The 21580-nt window shown below is 54.7% G+C and overlaps 1 protein-coding gene across 6 annotated transcripts in view; it reads left to right on the forward strand.

Annotated features, from left to right (window-relative positions):
- NEK6 (NIMA related kinase 6) overlaps positions 1–20595 on the forward strand; it is an 82951-nt gene extending 62356 nt beyond the window's left edge. For 5 of the 6 annotated variants that reach the window (XM_010956154.3, XM_074362206.1, XM_074362205.1 and 2 more), the window contains exons 8-10: positions 8904–8998; positions 15888–16001; positions 19048–20595. In XM_010956154.3, the coding sequence (XP_010954456.1) occupies positions 8904–8998; positions 15888–16001; positions 19048–19158 (320 nt within the window). In that variant the 3' untranslated portion in view covers positions 19159–20595. The remainder of the gene's footprint in view (positions 1–8903; positions 8999–15887; positions 16002–19047) is intronic. The other variant, XM_074362204.1, reaches the window with a different exon arrangement.
- The last annotated feature ends 985 nt before the right edge of the window (positions 20596–21580 follow it).

A 21580-nucleotide genomic window follows, 5' to 3' on the forward strand; every position in this document is an offset into this window, starting at 1 on the left:
ACACTGGACCTGGCCTCCTTAGCTGCTGGTGTGTCGCGGCTCTTCCATGAGGTCGGAATGAAAGGATGTTCAAGGACCCGCCATCCCGTGTGCAAGTTCACAATATTTCATTCATTCACGCCTCAGACAGATGTCAGGGTCCTTCCTTTGTGCCGACGAGGAATCTAAAATACAGGGAGCTTGAATGGTCCCTCTAAGTCATGCAGACCCAGGAGCCACATGCAGGCCTCCCCTGGCAGAGCCCACACTTCTTCTAGAGACCAGGGGTGAGGGCGAGAAGGGTCTCCCTCCAGAGCCTGGCCACTGACTCCCCGTCCCGGGGAGGAAGCTGTCTTTCCAGCTCCGCTCAGATCCTTCTCTTTGGGGCAATCGGTGTCTCTTGTCAGTTTGGGACTGTTTACCTCTCTTGTTTAAGAGTTTCAAAAAGGCCAGATATTCAAGGAAAACCATCAAAGAGAAGAGTTAAAGCCACTGCCTCCTGTCCCCTGTCAGTCAGGTCCCAGCCCTCCTCCATCCTGCTGGGGAAAAGACTGCGGCACTCGTCACAGCCGGTTAAGATCACATCATTAGGAACGGGCAGAAATGCGGGTTCGTCCGACAGTGTGACTTTATCGACTTGGACTGGTGCACTTATTATATTAATGAGAAGGAATTGGAACTTGGGGAAAGGCCGCCCGGGTGAGCTGGGCTCTTCCTGAGGCCTCCGAGCGGCTGACAGACCGCGTGGTGGGTGGAGGGAGCCCTCCTGGGGCCGTTTGCCCACCAAGCCGAGAGGCCTGCATGGGGCTTGGCAGGGCCCTGCTCCCGGAACCCTAAACCCAAAACTGAGGGCCAGGTCTCATGATGGTGTCAGCGCCAAGCTGAAGCCCAGGACCTGAATTCTCCAAGATGCAGGAGAAAGACGCCCTTTCCATAGCGAGGGTCTGCAGACAGCTAAGTCTCATACACACGTTTGGTGGGTAGAAGATTGAATTAATTGCAGTTGGCATGTGACACAGGAAGGACTTGAGGGCGGAGGTTCCTTCACACCCTGCGCGTGGGTACAAATCATGCGTCAGTCACATCTTTGCGCACCTACTACGTGGGGATGCTCTGGTGGCAGCCACGTTGCCCCAGCAACCACCTTGTCTCCCAAGGCTGCTGACCCACAACAGAGCTTATGCAAATCCCATCTCCTCCTGCTGCCCCCTCCCCCAGCCCCCTCCCCACCTCCGTATTTGCTAACACGAGGCTGGCATGAAAGGGCATTAGTCATGCCATGGCCGGGCTGACAGGTGCGGTACCCAGCGGTGGCAGAGCGGCTGCCTCGGTGTCAGGAATAGGAGCCGTAATTAGAGCGCGGAACAGAATGAGCGTCAGACGAATTACCAGGCAGCAGATCATATTTGTCAGGAAGGATTGCATACATAAAAATTAAGTGACAGTACACGCCGGCATAATGAAAGAGAAATGAAAGATTTGCCTACACACAGCTCACAAGGTACAAGCAAGTGTCTCGCTCCAAGCAACGGGAGCAGCTGCAAGACAAATTGTGGGGCCGGGCAAGCAGGCCCTGCCCGCGCGGCAGCCGAGACAGGGCAGCCTGGGGCTGGGATCAGGGTGGGGGGCGAGGCCGGCTCACACCCAGCGCTTGAGCAGGGCCCCACACTGCCTCTCGGGGGGCGGGGGGGTCTAGGGGAACAGGTCCGGTTGGAGGTGACCCCTGCGGTCAGGGCAAGCTGGCTTTCCCAGGCCAGTGGCCCTTGGCCTGGCTGTGGGGTGTTAAGCCCTTCCTTCTCTCTTCCTGGAGCCGAATGCCCTGGCCCTGGGCTGGACAGGAGATTATGCAGCCTCCCCTGCTCTCAGGGGCCCCCAGGCTGGTTGGGAGATCGTCCTGGGTAGCTTGTATGGGGATGGGCGGAACCGTCTCCTGCGGGCCCACGTGCGCAGGCTCAGAGCTGGGCGCCGTGACTCAGCTGGGCCCTGAGAGCCCAGGGATCGCCTGAGGCCTGGAGCTGCCTCTGCCCCTCCCAGGGCTGCCCTTTGCTTCCATTGCCTGTAGTCACCAAACTCACCAAAGAGGTGCGTTAACAAGAGGACAAGGCTCTTAAAGGATGTTTAAAAACATTTTGGCTTCTTAAAAAATTATCCCAACAAGCTTATTATCTTCGTTTGACAGATGAGGAAACTGAGGCTCAGAGAGGCACTACACATTCCTGTCGCTCCCAGGCAAGCAGGGACTGGAGCCCCTTGGGAGATCAGCTCCTCTCTGGGGCACCAGCCCACCGCATCCCGGGAAGTGGGCTCGGGGCCCGACAAGTTCTCTGGGTGGGGAACGCTGAGGGTGCAAGGAAGCCCACCCGACCTCACCGCCGTGGGCGCAGGGCGGGAGATTGTGCCTCCTCTTCTAGTCACGCCAGCAGTCCCGGGAGTGCGCCCACTGCCAGTGCCCCTGGGGCCCGGTTGGTGTGGGCTCAGACCACTGTGCAGATGTGTCCCTGGCCACCTCCTGCTTCCAGCAGCCCAGGTCACCTAGGAACAACTGGCCCAGAAACCTGCTTGAGCAGAGAGAGCCCAGGTTCTGAGCCCTGACACCTGGGTGGGAGGTCAGGCGCGGCCACATGTGGCTGGCAAGTGGCTCCTGGCTTGTCTGCAGCGTCCTTGGCATTTTCAGGGGCACAAACTGTTAGAACAAGATGAGCTGGTGCCAGAGAGGGAAGGGAAGGGTCTCAAGGGAACAGCAAATGAGGAATCGATCCGGGCCTAGGATACAAACTAGTTTGCTCATTCACTCACTCAAGGCCGCTCACCCACCTGGAAGGCCCCTGCCCTCTGGACCTTACGGCCTGGAGGGGGAAGCTGTTTGGCATCCTCACTGGGAGCCAAGCACTGTTCCAATAATCATGTGCCACGAGTTGCCTCCTTTAGTGCTCCAACTGCCCTGGGGGTAGGAACCATCACAGCCAGTTAACAGGGGAGGAAGCCCAGAGCGGCGGGGGGAGCCAGGCGGATGATCCAGCCAGAGCCACGTGGAGGGTGAGGCATGGCCACGTGCGAGTTTCCCACCCGGGGCTCCCTGAGCCACCTTGGACGAGACCCTGATACCTGGAAAACGCAGGGGGCTGTGTGGGATTGCAGCATTGTGCTACCTGACCTTCACGTCTGTTAGAGATATTCACTGCGGGGGCTAAAAATAGGCAGATATTTGTGTGGATATAAACAATCTGGAATCCAGTTGACACTGATAAAAGTACAATGTTTTTTCAACATCACTGCTTCTCCAGAGGGCGTGTAGCCTGGCATGGGGTCAGCTGGTGATTAATTTGAGGAGGACTTGATAACAAGCGGTGGCACAGGTGTGCCTGGTGTGTGTTGCTGCCCAGAGATCCAGTGTCAGGAGGGTGGTGGCGAGAGTCCGCGGAGGCCTCGGACGCCAGGCTGAGGACCCGGCCTTTCTTGGGGGATGAGGAGCCAGTCGGCCCTGGGGGCGGGGACATGGCGCCTTCCTTGAGGTGCAGGACAGTGGTGGGGCTAAGCCAGCCAGTCATCCAGGTGAGGAGCCATCCAGGGGGCTGGCAGGGAGGGGAGAACCCTCAGAATGTGAGTCCTGATGGACGTTGGGGGCGGGGAGGAGTTTCATAGGACGAGATCGAACGCAGATCACGCCGCCCTACACAGAGGACTCTGGTCGGCCCCGCTCCCGTGTTCTGCGCCCACTCACCTTTCCTCAGGCCACCCTGTCCCACCCCCAGGGGGCTGTGAGCAGCAGAGCCTTCCCAGAGCCCTTCCACCCGCACCTCCATGTGCAGGAGGTTGTACTATACCCATTTTTCAGAGAGGGAGACCAAGGCCCCCAAGTGTGGAGGGGGGACCCCTGGGGCCATCAGGTTCACCCCTGGGTCTCACCGATGGGGAAATGAGGCTGAGGGAGAACATTTTAGTTCTCTGCTAGCGAGTGATTGAGAGCCGGCTGGGTGCAGCTCTGCGTCCGTCCAGGTCCCGCCAGCGCTGCCAGGATTACACCCTGGCCCCGCCCGCCCGGAGGAGGGATGGCGGCACCCACACCCCGTTTCCCCAGCCATTTTCAAAACCACCATCTGGGGAAGAAGTGCAGCCCGCGGATGCCAGCCTCTCCTTCACGGGAAATCTTTGCCTTTTTCATATCTAATGAACATGTTTCAAACACCACGAGGATTTCAAAACACGGCCAAGTTTGTTTTGACAGGAGTGGCGCATCTCGAGAAAGCGGGTCCCTTTAATCAGCCTCCACTTTGAGGTCCCCGTTCTCCTCAGATATCTGCCCGGTTTGAAATCTGGGAGTTCTGGGTACAGAGGCAGGGAGGGTCAGGGTTTGCTAGGCTCCTCTTTCATATGCAGAGCTCCGACCCCAACTAGGAGAGGGTTGAGACTGCGCTGGGAGCCCGCGGGTCTGGTGGGAAACTTCCTGGGAGGGGATTTGAGACCCTGGCTGTGTTCGCTCTGCGTCTGAGCATCTCCATGAGACTGCTGCTGCTTTGTCAGCTGGAAGTGCCCACAGAGGTCCCCGTGGGGCAGGACAAGGGGCTGGGCCGGCGTAGCCTTCAGGGCCCCTGTCCATTGGAGGCTCCTTCTGCCAGCTTCTCCTGCTCCCTGAGATTTGGGGTCCCATCCTCCAGGGCCCACTGCAAGCTTGGAACTTCTTTGAAGTCTCTCATTTTATCTTGAAAAGTCATGCAAGTTGTGCATCACCCTTCATAATGCCTGAGTACTTGTCAGTATAAAAGTCAGGTTTTGTAGGCTTGTTCCCCGGGAAAGCCGGCCAAACAGGAAGAGGTGCTGTGTTCTTCCCCTGCAGCTTTGTACACCCTGGCAAAGGTTGAGGACCCTCTGATGAGGCAGAGCACCCCAACTTTAAGACTCCCAGATTAAGGGGGAGTAACCCCTCTCCTAGGTCAGAGACAGGGCCTCAGGGACCAGTGCCCAGAGGAGACAGGCTGAACTTCCTGCAGTTAACGCTTCATGAATTAGTTTGTTGCACGGATGTTTCTGAGCATCTAAGAGGAGGGCGGGTGGGTGAGGCTTTGCACAGCTCCCCTCAGGTTGTAACACGTATCAGACTCTCCCAGGAGCTGGTGGGAGACACAGGTGTCCAAGTTCCAGCCCTGGAGAGTCCTCCCCCAGGCCTGGGGTTGGGCCAGGGAGCCAGATTTTAACAACTTTCTCCAGGTGACCCAGCTACAGCCACGGATCAGCCTAGTCTTTCCTTGTTCAACTGGCTCCTTCTGGACACTTCCTGGGACAGGCAACTCATTGCCTCCTGATGGACCCTCTCTTGGGAGAGCCCAGCACAATGTCAGGGCTCAGTTAACATTGGATGCAGATGGACAGATGGATGTGGATGGATGGATGGATGGATGGCGTATGCAGCCCTGGCATCTCAGAAGAAAGTACAAAAACACATTTGGGTGTTTGCCTTTTTCTCCTTGTACCAGCAGAAACTAGGATAAAAGCGGAAAGCAATGGCGAGGAAGAAGATTGGGTGGAGAGTAGAGGGAAGGGGTAGGGTCGCCCCGACCTTCCTTTCCTGGGTGCTCCAAGGCTTTTACCACAGGCAGGGCTGAGGCAGGGATCTGGAGCCCCGGAAAGGGACAGAGGGACAAACCAAATGTCCAGACCTCCTTGAGTAGCCAGCTTTCCCTGGCCATGGGAGGGGGCAGCTTAACTAGACCTTGAGCTCACCAGCTGGCAGAGGCACAGGTGAACTGGAGAGCAGGTCCAGGATGGGACTGCGGTGGCCAGTGGGGGTCGGGGAACTACTCAAAGCCTTCACTTTCAGATCATTCTGGCTAAGGCACCCCAGAGTAAAGCCTGGCCAGGTCATCTCTCCCCCGAGACCCTTCTGTAGAGGCCCAGGTGGATCTAGAATGAGCAGAGGGTAAGACTGAGGGTGGTGAGCGGTGTCGGGCCAGCCTGCGCTCCCTGCCAGGAGGGGGTTTGGCCAGGAGTCTTAGGGGTGCAGTGCAGCCAGACGGTGGATGCTGCCGACCCTCGCTGAGGACAGGGCTTCTGAGCTCCACCCCTCCCCCACTGTCTCTGTGTGTAGCCCACCAGCTCCCCGTGGTTGTCCTGTGTGGGAAACAGTTCTCACATCATCGGCATGTCCACCCACAGCACTGGAATCACTTATATCTTGGTCTGAGGTTCCCGCTGTTAAGTGAGAACTGTTTAAATTTCATCCTGTGGTTTGGATATGACAAGCCATCCATTTCACACTTGCCCATTCATTTTCGTTTTGCTCCCTTGTGACCGAAATATACAAGGGGTTGCTCCTGGAAGTCGCAGTTTGCTTATAGAATCCCATACGGATTCATACTTTGACTGACAGCTCTTTCTGCTGAATAGCAATTAGCCCCCTGATGTCATCCATAAAGTATGCATGTAGGATGACACATTTCTCAAAACATGTATTTAAGTGATGGCTACTGTCTTGGTTTAGGGATTATTGCCATCAAAGGGCGCTTGGTTTCCTGATAAAGCAATAATCAGGTAGTCCGCTCCTGAGCAGACATCAGTTAAGTAAACGGTACGTTAGGCTGCAAAAAGAAAAGTGTTAACCCTGACACGGGCTATCTGATAACATGCGGGTGGATTTATTGACTCATTGAGTAAACGCTTAGAAGGCATCTGCTGTGACCGGTCCTGAGCAGGGCACTAGGACACTTTGGTAACAAGGTCCTGCCCTCTGGGGAGCTCACCGTAGGAACAAGGGTTTCCAACACTGTTCACAGCCTCTTCAAGTCAGCGGTGATAGAATCTCTCACCCATCCATTGCCAGTGAGATGAGAAAAGTAAGAAGATGATAAAGTTTTCAAACAGCTAAACTTTTTCAATGCAGATACTGTCCTCGATCTCAAGATTTTTTTCTGCTTATTCTCGTATTAAACTGAATAGTGGTGGCACTACATGGTAATTGGGATTTTGTGGTTTTTAAAAACACCTTTACTTGGCAAAATTCGGTTGCTGTGAAACATGGCCCATGACAGCCTGAAGTCTGGGCCCCTGCTTTGGGGGCTCCCATCGCTTTCCTGGTCCAGCTCCCCAAAAGGCCTCTTCTTTTCCCATGATGGCCTGTGTTTCTGTGGTGCTGGACATCACTCCTTCCTGCGGTCATCAGCCCACATCCCCAGGCTCAGCCTCTGCCACGCTGGACTCCAGCTCCCTACACAGACTCTGACCAAAGCAGCAGCAACCTCCATCATGTTCACATGGTATCTCCAGGCCAGTGAAAATGTGTGGCACCTTTAAAATCCTAAAGCCTCCAGATCAGTCATCCTCCAAATGGACTGATAGCAGAATCTCAGGTTGCAGATCTCTGGTTGCCCATCAGATTCCTGGGCCCCTCCTCAGCGCTGCCAAATCAGCCCCCCTGCTGCAGCTTGCATGCCTCTGGTGATGGGGAGCTCACCTCCTCACGAAATCTTCCCATCTTTGCCCAGCTCCAGATCTCCAAAAGTGTGCCCCCTCCGAGTTTTCCTGTTCTTAATAAAAATGGAATCAAATAGCGTGTGCTCTTTTGTGCCTGACTGCTTTCCCTCAACACTGCGTCTGTGAGATTTTTCCATTTTGTGGCACATACCTGAGATTTGTTCTTGTTCATTGCTGTTCAGTGTTCATTGTGAGAGTGGACCACATTATCCATTTATCCTTTCTGCTGGTGATTACCACTTGTCTCCAGTTTCTGGCTCTTATGAATAAAGCCACTCTGCATTTCCTTGATCATGTCTCCTGATGGACAGCTGCAGTCGCTGCTCTTGGACACATATCTAGGAGCAGAATTGCCGGGTTATATAATGTCACCAGTGTTCGGCTGTAGTAGATCCTGCCAACAGTTTTCCAAGGTGGTTGTGCCATTTTATGGCCCCATCAGCAATGCATGAAGGTTCTATTTGCTCCACACATCACCACTTTGGTTTATCTCAGTCTTTTTAACTTTAACCATTCAGGTAGGTGGGTGGTGGTACCTCATTGTGCTTTAAATTTGCATTGCCCTGAGAAGTAATGAGAAACACAACGTCATTTCATGTGCTTGTTGGCCATTTGGATATTCTCCTTTGTGAGATGCCCCTTCAAGTCTTTCACTCAATTGAGGGAGGGGGATGTTTTTCTTTTATATACTGGTTCATTGAAGTTTTAAAATATATTCTATATGTGAGGCCATTGTTGGGTATATGTGTTGAGACGGTTTTCTCCCAGTCTGTGGCTTGCCTTTTAACTCTCTGAATGGTCTTTTGGTGAACTAGAGTTCCTAATTTTAATGAAGTCCAGTTAATCCATCTTTTCTTTTATGGTTAGTGTCTTTTCTGCCCTGCTTAAGAAATCTTAGCCAACCCCAAGTTTAGACATGCTGATCGGTGCTAGGAGCCAAGGGTAGTGGCTAAGAGCTCAGTTTCTAGAGCCTGAAGATGTGGGTTTGAACCTCAGTCCTGCCACTTTTCTGAGACTCAGTTTCCCCATCTGTAAAATGGGCTGATACTCATGATGTGGTTGGTCAACATTCACTGTTGAGAGCCTTATCTGGACTCTTCTGGGATTCAAGTAGCCACCTTAAAGGACACTTGGTCACTTTCTTTGTAGAGCCTGGCTGCAGTGTCCCACTCCCCTGGGCAGTTGGCAGGAACACCAGTCCCCAGCCCCCAGAATGAGTCTCAGGTCTAGGGAGGTCCCTGTCTCCAGGGGCTTTTAGGGCCCTACCATCATGAGAACCTCCATTCAGGCCCAGCCCTGTCATTTGACAGTGGAGGGGGTACAGAAAGAGAGGGAGAGGGGTCTGCCCAGGGTCCCAGTGATGCTGAGGCTGGGCCTCTCCCCACCCCATGCCCTCCCCACCTCGCCCTCGAGTGCGGCCCCTGCACAGACTGTAAACGCCCCTCTCTGCTGTGTTTCAGTGGGGACGCCGTACTACATGTCCCCGGAGAGGATCCATGAGAATGGCTACAACTTCAAGTCTGACATCTGGTCTCTGGGCTGTTTGCTGTACGAGGTAAGTGTCTGGCCCACGGCTCTGCAGCGTTTGGTGGGGTCTGTGTGGTGGGCGCCAAGCCGTGCAGGGTTCACCCCACCAGCTCAGGGTGCGAACGGGGATGCACAATGTCTGCCTGTGGCATTGGGACCCCTGCGTCCTCTCCTTCACTGCATGCAGCCCAGCGTGCCCCTGCTTGGCAGTGCCGGGCTGGAAGAGGTGAGAGGTGTGACCAGTGGCGGGCTGGGTGCCCTCTCACCCTTGGGCTGCTCAGATCTGGGAAGGAAAACAGACTGGAAGCAGACAGTCCAGTGTCTGCTTGTTGATGGAAGGAGCACAGGCAGGGGAATCTGGTTGCCCCTGTTTCCCTGGTAACCAGGGCAGTTCTGTTCACCGTGTGTCATACACGTGTGGATCAGGCCCCATGCAGGGCCCCTGGGACAGAAGGAGTCAGCGCAGCCCATGTCTCTGGAACACTCCCCTCCAAGCGGTGTCCACGTTCTTCCAGCCCAGCAACGTAGGTCTCACTAGAGACCTCCACCCGCTCCCCTGAGCTATGAAACGGAGCCACCAGATGGCCAACTTGGATGGAGGGACAGGAACTCTTCTGAGTGTTGGCGGGCTCAAACATGAGACAACAGGAACTCATAAAGCCCCCACCCATTTTGGCCAGCCATCTGGGGCCCTGGATAACTGGGAGCTGGAGAGCACAAACCACTCTTGGTCATGATGGGAGGGAGGCCTGAGTCCTCTAGCTTCTCCAGGTTGGCAGCCACATCCTCCCACCTGGACCACCCTGTGCTGGGCAGCTCTGGGATTCCATCCATCTCTTCATCTGTAAAACAGGAATAGTAGTTGTCTTGCATTGTCACAGGCCAGATAGATGAAGTAACAGGTATGAAAGGCTTTGAAAACCCTCCAGGGACTTTGAGACACCAAACGTGGTTTGGTTTTAAAATTGGAGCCTTGATTATTATTCTGCTTTCTCTGGGGTGGACTTGAGCGTCTGTGGAATCTGGCTTAGAACTGATTAGCTGAAGAGTCTCCCAGGGCAGCGACGCTTGGGTTTGAGTTGAGGGGCCACCAGGAATGATCTGGAGTTGGAGAGACTGACTTCTTTGCTTCTGTGAGACTGTTGACTCTGGGAACTGACCTCATGGTCCATGGGTATAAATTCAGGAATAAGCTGCCCACTGCGGATGCACACATGGCGGACCCCGGACCATGGCAGCTATGCAGTTGGGGTCTTTTGGTGGTGGGATTCCCCCCTCCCTGCATTACAGATTGAGGCTATGAGATCAGAACTCTGATCCCTTTGCAAGGTTTAAACTTTATAGTGTCTTTCTTTTTAAGCCAGTGGCCTGTTATTAATAGCAGACGTTTCATTTTAAAAGAGTGGCCTTGTGGTTAAAGATGAAGCCAAGTGGAGATGTGGCCCTTGTGGCTGTTATCCCTGGGCCCCCTTCTCCTGGAGGTCCACAGTATGGGTGCCCCACGGAGTTACTGGAAGGTCTTTGGGTGAGTCAGTCCCTGGCAGGCAGAGATGGGGAGCAGACTATGCTTTCCGGGATTCACAGGGGTGTGTGTTGTAGGAGGAATTCTCTTAATGATCACCATACGGGAGCGTCGAGGCAGTGCCCTCTCCCCCTTGCCCCCCCAGCCCCCTCCCCACCCCGGGTGGCTGCAGTGGATCAGGAGTGCGGAGCGATTCCTGGCCCCTGAGGGTGCAGGAGGGCTGAGCTGTGAATCCTTCCCATGTGTGTGAGCACACAGCTCATAAAGCCGGGATGATGTGGGTTGAGAGATGCAGGGCCTGGTGTGGGCCCAGACCTTAGCCAGAAAGACTTGAGTTCAAAGCTCAGCTCCCATTCACCCCCAAAGGCCCTGGGCAAGTCAGCGCCTCGCCGGGAGCTGCAGGTGTGAAACAGCCCCGGCTCAGAAGGCCCTTGGCAGAGGCGGGCAGGTCATTGAAGTGATACTACTGCATGGGAGCCCCGACCTGACCCAGTGCAGGCCAGCAGCTCGCCACATTTCCCTTTTCGCTGTGGCCAGCAGGAAGCCAGAGTTCAGCTGTCTTCCGTCCCCGCGGAAACGCCGCTTACCTCCTGTCCTCACGGGTACTGTCCCTGGTCCGGATGCTTTTCACCTTTCCGTTCTGCTTTCGGGATTTCTGCCTCTGTGACCCATGCAGGCCTCAGAGGAGCAGGCGACCAGGGTGTGCCCCGCCTGCTGCTCTCCTCGGGGCGGGGAGCGCCCCATGCTTGTGCCACGCTCCCTGCCCGAGCCCTTGCCTGACCCTGGAGGGAGACGCAGCACCAGCCTGGTGGATCCTGGGCCAGGCAGTCCCCCGAGTCCTCGCTGTTGGGCATTTAAACACATACGTAAAGAGGCAGCATCTGTTAGCAGCCCCCCAGCACGGAGGTGCTGATTTATTTTATTATTGATTTATTTGTTGGTCCTGCGGCTTGCAGCCAGGGAGGGACAGATCGGCAGCCGGCAATCAGTGAAATCAGTGGAGTCCTGCGGGCACTGACGTCCTCGAGGACAGCTGATCTAAACCTCGTGGCCCCGGGCCTCCCACAGAAGAGGCCAACCCCTCGAGGGTGAACGGCAGTGGGGGCTCTTCCCCAGGCTGCCATCCCTCCCCACCCACAAGCCTTGTCGGGAAACAGAACCGGATGCTTTCCCTGCAGAGGGAAAGGGAGGGAGGTGCCTCTGAGCCCAGGGCCCTGGTAATTGGAAGGGAACGCCCTGCAGACACGACCGGAGCCCCCGCTGCCCAGCCTGTGGGGCCTGCCGTCGGAGAGCACCAGCCTTCAGAGCTGTAACAGGCTCCCCACCCCAGCCCCAGATCGCATGCGAGGATGGAGGATTCCGCGCAGCCCCAGTGGAGCACACCTGGGCCAGGGAGGCCTGGAACCTGAGGTGACGACAGAGCCAGAGAAAACCTGCCCGAGCTAGGGGCAGGCCTGCCCTTCCCGCAAGTTCCAGCATGAACTGACGTCTCAGGGGTCCCCATGCTCCATCCCTACAGCCACTGTAACAGATTCCCAGTTGGCCTCATGAAACCATACAGTAATTCTCTTACCGTTCTGGAGACCAGAAGTCCGAAATCAATTTCCCCGAACTGAAGGCAAGGAAAATGCAAAGGCCACCTACATTCCGTGGCTTGTGAGCCCCTGCTGTATCACGTAAGTCAGCACACCTCCTTCTCCTCTTCTGCACTCACATCTCCCTCTGCTCCTTCTTACAAGGACACTGTGATTACACTTAGGGACACTCCCCCATCTGGGGACCCTTCATTTCATCATGTCTGCCAAATCTCTTTTGCCATATAGGGTAACACATTCATAACCTCCAAAAATAAGGACATGAACATCGTTGGGGGCCTTTATTCAACCCGCCACACCCTCTTCCACCTGGGCAACCAGATGTCCACTTAGCGCCTCCTGAGGTCACCTTAAGATGCTGATGTTGACCCATGACTGGAGGAGCCGCCACAAAGCACTACACTTGGCCTGCGCCCCTCAGGATGGGTGCCAAGTGAGATCTGTCGTGAAGAGGTCAGCATAGGAGAAAAAGGCCAAACAGCCCAACAGCTGGGAGCAGCGCTACCCTGGACATCAGGGTGAATCACAAAATTGCACCAGGCCAGTCCCAGCTTCGCTATAAGGGAGGAAACAGGCTCAGAGAGCTGGAGAGACTTCCCAGGGTCACACAGCAAAGAAGAGGCCTAGATGGACACCGGTACCCAGGCTGTCAACGCCCGTCCCTGTGCACAGAAGCCAGGGAGGGGCCAGTGGTCCTTGTGGGCCAGGGCCTCTCCCCTTATCCCCAGCCACCCGGGGGCGGTGTGCCTGATGGAGAAAGAGACACAGGGCCTCTGCTCAGAGCCCCTTTGAGGGGAAGGCCCGGTTGTGAGGAGCCCTTGGCGACTTCAGTGGCCCCTCCTCTGCTCTGGGAGCTCCCAGCAGAGATGCCTGAGCTTGGCCTATTGGAAGGCCTGGTGCTTTATTTTCATTACCCAGCACACCCCGTAGAGGCACTCAGCAGGCTGCCTGGGCTCTGCAGAATTTATTTATTTGCAAGCTCTGAGCACGAAGCTGAAGGAATTGGCTCACTGGGCTCCAGCCCCAGGATCCTCAGTGGGATGCCTTCTCACAGCAGCCTCGAGGGGGCCAAGACCAGCAAGAAAGTGGGCTGGGGGAAAAAAAAAACGAGGGATCAGCCGTGCCTTGTATGGAAACCTGCTTTGGAATTCTGGCTTGTGCCAGAGAATGGTCTGCCCCCTAATGCTTCATGGGGAAGCAGGGCTGCAGACCACTTGGCAACTGGCCTCTGGGTTCAGCCTTCACTCCAGGATGCGCTTGGGAGATACTGATGAGGAGATGGATATCTGAGACCCTGACAGGGCCAGAGTCAAAGGCAGTCGCTGTCCCCTCTGAGTCAGAGTCCCCTTCTCCGTCTGACATCTCAAATCACACACCAGTTTCCCTGAGCCCTCCCAGCGGGGGCAGGTGCCCACACACTCCCATCTCCCTCGCTATGTGTCATCCCAATAACGCCAGGGAGGAAAAGTTCTGCATGTGAGAAGCGACGCAGAGAGCCGTGGCTTTGGCCGTTCTAACACGGCAACCAGTATCAGCCCCAAACGGCAGTTTCTCCTCTGCTTCAACCAGTCAGAGGTGGGTGGTCGCCGGTACGAGATCTCGACAACCGGGGTAATCGTTCTAATCCCACCGTCTCAAGCAGCCCCAGAGGTTCGTTCACAGCCCAGTACGCTGATCTGGGTGGAAGGCCCGTGGCCGCAGCTGGAGGGGGAGCAGGCAGGGATGCTGCTTCCACGAGAACCTGCATTTACGGATGGAGAAGCCACCGTGAGCCAGGGAGACTGAGATGACTTCTCTGCATAGCCCACTGCCGACCCTGTGCAGAGAGCTCTTCTGAAGCAGCACGGGGAAAGTGACGGAAAGAAAGGATGGAGAGGCCATCTGAAGGAGATGCTGATACAGGGCTCATGCCCTGCCATCCTGGGGCCCTTTGGAAGCCCCAGATAGCAAGATTTGTGCAGATCAGATCAGGCTGGCTTGTTGAAAGGATCACCCAGTCCCTCTTCCAGGTCAGACACATGAAAGACCGGAGCCCGTGTTGTGGGGCCAGCGTTTAAACATCCTTCCTACTCTGAACAGAAACACTTTCCAGGAAAATCCATCTGACTCCTCCTGCATGGTTTGAAGGGCACCAGATCACGACAAGTGCCCACCCTGGTGCCCCAGCTGCTCTCTGCTGTGGCAACAGATGTCCTTTTGAAACTGCTCAATTAACCCTTTGTACCCAAGTTTCTCATCTTAATTATTAGAAATGCTTCACCCTAGCAATGCCATTTTGCATACTAGATGGTAAAGCCAGTTCCCAGCCCGACTGTTGGAGTCCACGGGGGCAGGGCCTCTGTGTTCTCATCCTGCCCTGCCAAGTGCCAGGGCCGCTCCCTGCAGCCTTCCCACAGGGTGGGCTTCACAGTCAGACAAGTTCCCAGGCCTCCTCAGAGGGACCCAGGCGCCTGGTCGGTGGGAGGAGCGAGGGAAGGCTAGATGCCCATCTGAAAGCTCCCAGCCATGGCCCAGGCGCCTGGGCCCACAGGTGCTGCCCCAGGCAGACTCCTGACCTGGGTCAGAGGAAACCCCCAAATCTCCAGGCTACATGGCCTCTCCAAAGGCCATTTGGCAACCTAGGGACACTGCCTGGGCTCTTCTGAAGGAGGCAGGCCCTGCTCCGGGGCTCACCCGACCTGTTCACGGGGGTGAACAGAGGATGGGGGCGGACCAGGAAACTCAAGCTGGTGGGCTCCCACGGGTTCCTCCCTGCGCTGAGTTGGGGCTCGCTGGCCCACCCTCTGGGTCCAGAAGGGGGTGAGCATTCCTCGGTGTCCCGCAGTGCCCCCGCAGAGCCTGGGCAGAGTGGTCCTGGCAGTGCAGCTCCTCAAAGGGACCCTGGGCCGAACGGACAGGCAGGCGGCCGCAGTTCCCCGGCGGCCCTTGATTAGCAGGAGGCTAATCAAGGTAGATAGTTCCCTGCCTGGGTGAGAACCCGCCAGGGCCACCAGCAGAGTCCCCAAGGAGAGGGCCTGCCTTCAGGGTGGCAGCTCAGGTTGGGGGGCCTCAGCCCTGCAGGTGGAGCCTCGTCCATTTTATGGATGAGGAAGCCAAAGGCCAGAGCCCCAGCGAGAGAATGCAGAGCCTGGCTTCGGGAAGCTTCCACCCTGGAACTTATGTGAAGCAGAGGGTCCAGGGCCCCTCATTCAAGGGCAGCCAGGCAGCCTGCCTTCCTCCTTCTGCCTCCCCCCCCCGATGATGGCTGGGCACCTGCTTCCGCAGACAGCAGCAGCCACTGCCCCAGACGCCAGGCTTTCTCACAGCCGCTCTGTAATGGGCTGGCGACAGCAGCCAGAGTGAAAGCCAAAAACAGAAATGCCTCACTGCCCACTCCCCGGCCCAAGGGTTAGTCCTCAGGTAAGTAGTTTCCCAAATAGACACCCTCCCATGGGTGTCTGTGGATTTGCTTTCTGGAAACATCGGACTGCGCACCAAGTACCAGCTCCCGGCCCCAAGCACAGCTCCTGTGTCCCCATCTGCTGTGTGCGTGCGACCAGAAGCTGGCTCTGGGAGCCGAGGTGTGAGGCTGGCCCTTCCTTGTTGTCTGTAGTTTTGTCACTGAACCCTCTGTCCCATTTAATTTGCTTATCGAACAAGGATCGTGTTAAAATTGCCACTTGCAGCTGAACCCCAACTTCCTCAGGATGTGGGGGGGCTGCCAGACAGCCGCTGCAGGGCGACCAAGGAAGCGCTGGTCGGAGAGGCCCTTTGCCCCTGGACCTCAAGGCTGAAAACCCATCTCTCATCCCTCGTTGCAGATGGCAGCTCTCCAGAGTCCCTTCTATGGGGACAAAATGAATCTCTTCTCCCTCTGCCAGAAGATCGAGCAGTGTGACTACCCACCGCTCCCTGAAGAACATTACTCGGAGAAGGTGTGTCTGCTGCCCGAGGGCTGGGCCTGGTGCGCTCCCCACCTGCACGGCTCCAGGAGGGGCCGTTCCCAGGTCCCACAGCTGCGGGGCTGAGCTTGGGTTCACTTAACAGGGTGGAGAAGGAAGATTTCTGGGAAAGTGACTCAGAGGGAAAAAAGTAGATTGATTTTACAGAAGAGGTTTCAGGGACCCATGTGGGCCTCTGGACAGCAGGGCTGCGGCCCACCCCCCGGCACACTTCTGCCCACTAGGCTCCCAACCCAGAGTATGAGGTTCCCTGCTGTGGGTCCTGGAGATGGGCTCATGTGGTGTCAGACAGCAGTGGGTGGCAGGGCCTTGGCTGGCCCCCAACCACCACTGGCGGCCTCTCCGCTCCTGTGACAGGAAACCACAGCCAGTAGACTGGTCTTGCTGTCACAGACCTAAGACACACCCCTTGGTCTTTTATTTTCAATATTTCACACTGAGTGCAGGGGCCCTGGGCACAGAGTCTGATAGGTCCGGCCATCAGGCTGTGACAGGTAAGGCTGCGTGAGAGTGTCATCTCCCTCAGTTCCCTCATCTTGAAAACAGGGTTAATACTTCTGCCTTCACGGATAACATGTGAGGATGAAATGACAGGTTTACAGCACAGCATGGTTAGGGTGTAGACAGATGCACAGGTTTACACACTCCCCTCACTGTTCTTGGCTGAGTTACTGAACCCTCCGTTTCCTCATCTGTAAAATGGGGACGATCCTGGACCTACCTCACAGGATCAGTGTAAGCATTGAGGTGATGCACGTGACATGCTCGGTCCAGCACCAGCCTCACGTTTACTACCACCACCAGCCAAAGCAGCCGCTGGAGGTAGCAGAGGGCCTGGCTCAGAGTGAATGCTCCATTACGGAACAACTATTATTGTTACTTCTGTTCAAGGTCAACGCTAGTGGGTGTGATAGGGAGTCTGAGGTCCCACCCTGCAGGACCACAGGCCACTGCCTCACAGTAATAGCAGATCAGATTGATGACTTACTGTGTTGAATCCACCCCCATTTTCATTTTACCAGGAAGGAAACTGAGACAGACTGGCTAAGTAACTTGCCCAAGGTCACATAGCTTGCAGGTGAAGGCAAGGTTTGACCCAGGTGACCCTGTGCCATCCTGCTTCTTGAGGGCACGCCTTGTCCGTGGCCCAGCTGGGGTGTGGCAAGGTCTGTGCTGCTGACCACAGTCCTGAAGGCTCTGAAGGAGCAGCCCTTGGCCACCAGGGGCCTAGGCCTGAGCTGGCCAAACCGTAGCGACCAGGCGTCCCGATACGTGCTAAGCCTACGTCCAGGCAGGCCGCCTGGGTCGTCAGCCTGTGTTCCCAATGCCCGGCTTGCCAGCTCTGTGAACCCCCAGCCACCAGAGTGAGGGTTGGGAGCTCACGTTCCTACAGAGCTGCTCAGTGGTCGGTGCTCTTTCTCGCGTGGCTTTTGCTTCAGTGGCTGCAGAGTTCTGTGTCCCTTTGGAAGAAATACTTATGCTCTGGAGTGGAAGTTGACAGGAAAGGAAAATCTAGTCAGAGTTGTTCAGCAAGTTTATAGTTGCATTTGGTGTTTCTTTCCCATCTTTTGTTTGGATTTGGAATTTTGTTTGTTGGAATCTGTTAAGGAGCCATGCAACTTGGAGCAAATGACAACTTCTCTGTGCCTCAGTTTCCCATCTATAAATGGGAACAGTAACCTCTGCCTTTTGGTTCTGAAGCCCAAGTGAAGTTTCCTCCCAAGTCAGCCTTCCGCCCTCATGCACTCCTGCTCCCCAGACCTGGCTTTCGCCAGCCGCGTGCAGCGTCTAGAGGTGCTGATTCTTAGCGCTGCAGCACACCTCACTTCTGAAGTTAAACCACCTCTTAGAAACGGAAATAAGACACTTTCTCTGCTGAAATTTTCAAACGGGCAGTGTTGCTGTCTGTGTAGTCTACTCAGTGATGAGCAATTCGGGTCACATAGATCTCACCTCAATCTGGTTTTCTTGGGCACTTTAACCGTCAGAGGCCAACATAGCTACCTTCTCCTGAATACTGTAAGGTTCTAAAGAGGACCTCTCACCAGGGGCAACCTCGGGCTCTAGGAGCATCCGAGCCGGCTGCAGGCTCAGGTGCATCTGGCCGGGGGCTTCCCAGTGTTGATAAAGTGGTGGAATCCCCAAAAGGCAGCACTTGGGCTGGAGCCTCTCCCAGCGGGAGGCACCCCAGGCCCCTCAGCCTGGACACCTCAGGAGTGAAACACGGAGTGTGTGCAGTAACCCGGGCCCCCGTGTGACCCTTGTGCCCTCCCCAGACTCCCTGCGCATGGCCGCCGAGTCCACATGAGCCCTCTTATTCACGACTCCCCTCTGCCTGCTGCTGCCCCGCAGCCCCTCACGCAGCAGGTATTTAAATGAAAAAAATTGCAGTGAGCCCAGTGATACAAGTTAAGATGTAGGCTTTTTAAGGTCATTATTTTAATTACCATTAAAATAATTGGCACTCTGGCTATCAGAAGAATGGAGGCGATCAGAGGCGCAAGGCGCCCCTCCCCCACCCTGAGGCAGGAGCAGCCTTCAGTGTCTGTATAATTAAAAGCTCCGTCTTTCATGAGCACAATAAAGAGGCCAGGGGGTGGGCAGACTGCAGCCCTGCTGCATGTTAATGCATTTATTATGATCAATAAGCCCTTGCCTTGAGTCTTCTCCTCTGGTTTGGGCATCTGTATGACTGACAGCAGACATACACACACACACACACACACACGCGCGCGCGCGCGCGCGCGCACAGTACACAGATTTGCCCAGTAGTGTAGACAGTTGAAAGTTCAAAATTATTTGGAGGTAACCATTCTCAAGGTCTCAAAGCATGGCCTTTGGGGCCAGAGAGGCCTAGGACTGGTCCCAGCTCTGCCCTGGGGACTGTGACTCCGCACCCACTACTCGCCTGCCTTAAGGTCACTCCTCACCTTCTAGTAGCTGCGAGGGTTTACATGAGTTAACGCAGAGCCTCAACAAGGCTGCTTAAGCATAACATGCATCATCCTCTCTGTTGCAGTTACGAGAACTGGTCAGTATGTGCATCTACCCCGACCCCAACCAGAGACCCGACATCGGGTACGTGCACCAGGTTGCCAAACAGATGCACGTGTGGACTTCGAGCACCTGAGCGCGGACACAGCGGGCCTCATCGGAAGCCACACCGCTCTGCCTTGCCTGAGTCTTCTCTCCAGAGTGGCCACCTGGTAGCCGAGACCAACCAAGAGGGTTCAGCAGGTCCCCAAAGGGGGGCCGGGCTTTACAGCAGACGCTGAACGTAGGGCTGCTGGGGGAGGGGCACTGGTCACATCATTGGTGGTCAACTTCGCAAGTCCTTTCTTTAAACTGTTGTGGACACTCTCAGCTGGGTTAACAGGGCGGGTGGTTCAGCGAGCCACTGATGCACCCCTTGTATCTGGCTTGTAATGTGAATCTTTAGGATAACCCTTTCAATGGCCTGTCAAGGTCTGTACTAACAGGAGAGTCGCAGGAGACTGTGTGATTTGTAGTGAGCCTTTGAAAATGGTTAGTAGCAAGTTCTGTTTAGCTCTTAGAATCTTTTCAAACAGTCAAGCTGTGTGCTTCATTTACTCTGTTGTAAAGGGACAAAGTGGAAATCATTTTTTTTAAGTAGAGTGGAGATTTTCCTAATATTTTTATCTACGTTTGTAACCTGATGAATGACGATGAGGAGAACCCAGCATCTGGCACAGGGGCAAATATTATTTGAAAGCCATGAGTGTTTTCTGTGCAGTTGGCTCGGCCGTCTTCTCCTGAACACCTGCTATGTCCCAGGCAACACTGCCTGCTTGAATGCTGGCAGTGCCTTGAATGATCAGTGTTAAAAGTGTTTTCCTCCATGAGAAGGAAACACAGGATATGGAAACTATACGGGCTTTGCCCTCAGGCTGTTCTCTGTACAAGTTCTGGTTCTGCAACTTTTAGCAGCGAGCTTCGTGGCCTCTCTGAGCCTGTTCCCTCATCTGTAAAATGGGACTGATAACATCTACCTTCAGGGTTGCTGACAGAATTTGAAATAAAATATGTAAGTTATCTAGCACGCTGGAGATGTTCCAAAAGTGGCAGCCACTCACCCCTTCACAAAACTGAAGTCCATGGACCATGTAAGTCAAGAGTTAATGTACAACTGTATTATTTGTAGGAAACCAGGAATGTGTTCATTTATTTCTCATTCCCAAATAGGATTAACTGTGAAGACTAATTTATAAATGTGAACTTAAGGAAAACTCAAGCTCTGAAGGAAACAGTCTGAATTTTGTTTTTATACTCAAGTTAATCCCCAAATGGTCTGAAGTGTCATCCACTGACTTAGTGACAGTTCATCCCTGGGACAGAGCACAGGCCTGCCCTCTCCCCTGATGTCCTGTCCGGGGCTCTAAACCGGCCTCCCTGGGGATAGAAGGATTTGGGCTGGGCCACTGCTTTGTTTCCATGTGTGAACTCTGTTCTACTGTAAGACTGTTGGATTTGAGAGATTTTCTTCAGATGCAACCTTTGCTTTGTACTCATTCTCCATGATTGAAATAAAACGGGGTAAGAGGGCTTCCTTCTGTGAAAGAGTACAATTCACGAATAATTTTAAAACAGCTCCACATTGCAGCACAATTTCTTGAGCCACCTATAAAAACACAATTTCTTGGGCCCCAGACATTGAGTAATCTGGGAATTTTTTTAAGCTTCCCAGATAATTTTAATAAATCGTCAGCCAAGATGCTGTCCTAAATAATTCCATTGTTCTCTGCACCCCACTTCTGGCAGTTAACAAGGGAGGCAGCCAGACCCTGTCCCCTGTCTGGCACTCACCACTGGAAGTTTTTCTGATTCTGGACAGATTTTTTGCAAGTATTCTGCTTATGCCTCTCAGAGCCCCTACTGCCTGTCTCCCTTGGCAGTGCCAGCCTTGGACACAGATGAACTTGCTTCCTGCACGCCATCCACCTGCAAGCCCACGAGAACTGTTCTGCCTACTACTGGGACCCTCTAGAAGTGTACAATTTCAACCACTCACCAGGCCTGAGTGTTTGAGAAATGATCGTATCCTCATTATTACAGGTAGTGAGCCCCAAAGCATTCCTCTGACTTCCATGAAACTGGAGGAACTGGAGGGAGGGCACCGAGTTTCATGCAGCTATGGCAAAGCGAACTGTCCACCTACCTGCTTTTTCATGGTACTTAGAACCGATCATCTCTCTTTCTTTCCTACTTGGCTGCCGGTGGGGCAGGGGAAGACTGTGCTGCACTCATCCTAAAACATAACAAAACAAAAACAAAAACAAAAACAAAAACCTGGGACCACGAGAAAGTAAGCACGCACCAGGGGTGGGTGTAATAAATGTTTATCTGAAGAATCAGAGTAACCCAGTCTGACTTCCTGCAACAAATGAGGCCTCGTCTGTTTCTAGGAGGGTCAGGTTGCTTACACCCACCTGAACGCAGAGCAGCACTCGGGGAGGGCTTAATGTCCTAAAGGGGAAGCCAGGTCGATGGGCCTTAGCAGCCAAAAAACCACACAGCCCCCAGACCACAGCCAC

Source organism: Camelus bactrianus, chromosome 4, assembly GCF_048773025.1.
Source record: "Camelus bactrianus isolate YW-2024 breed Bactrian camel chromosome 4, ASM4877302v1, whole genome shotgun sequence".
Lineage (NCBI taxonomy): Eukaryota > Metazoa > Chordata > Mammalia > Artiodactyla > Camelidae > Camelus > Camelus bactrianus.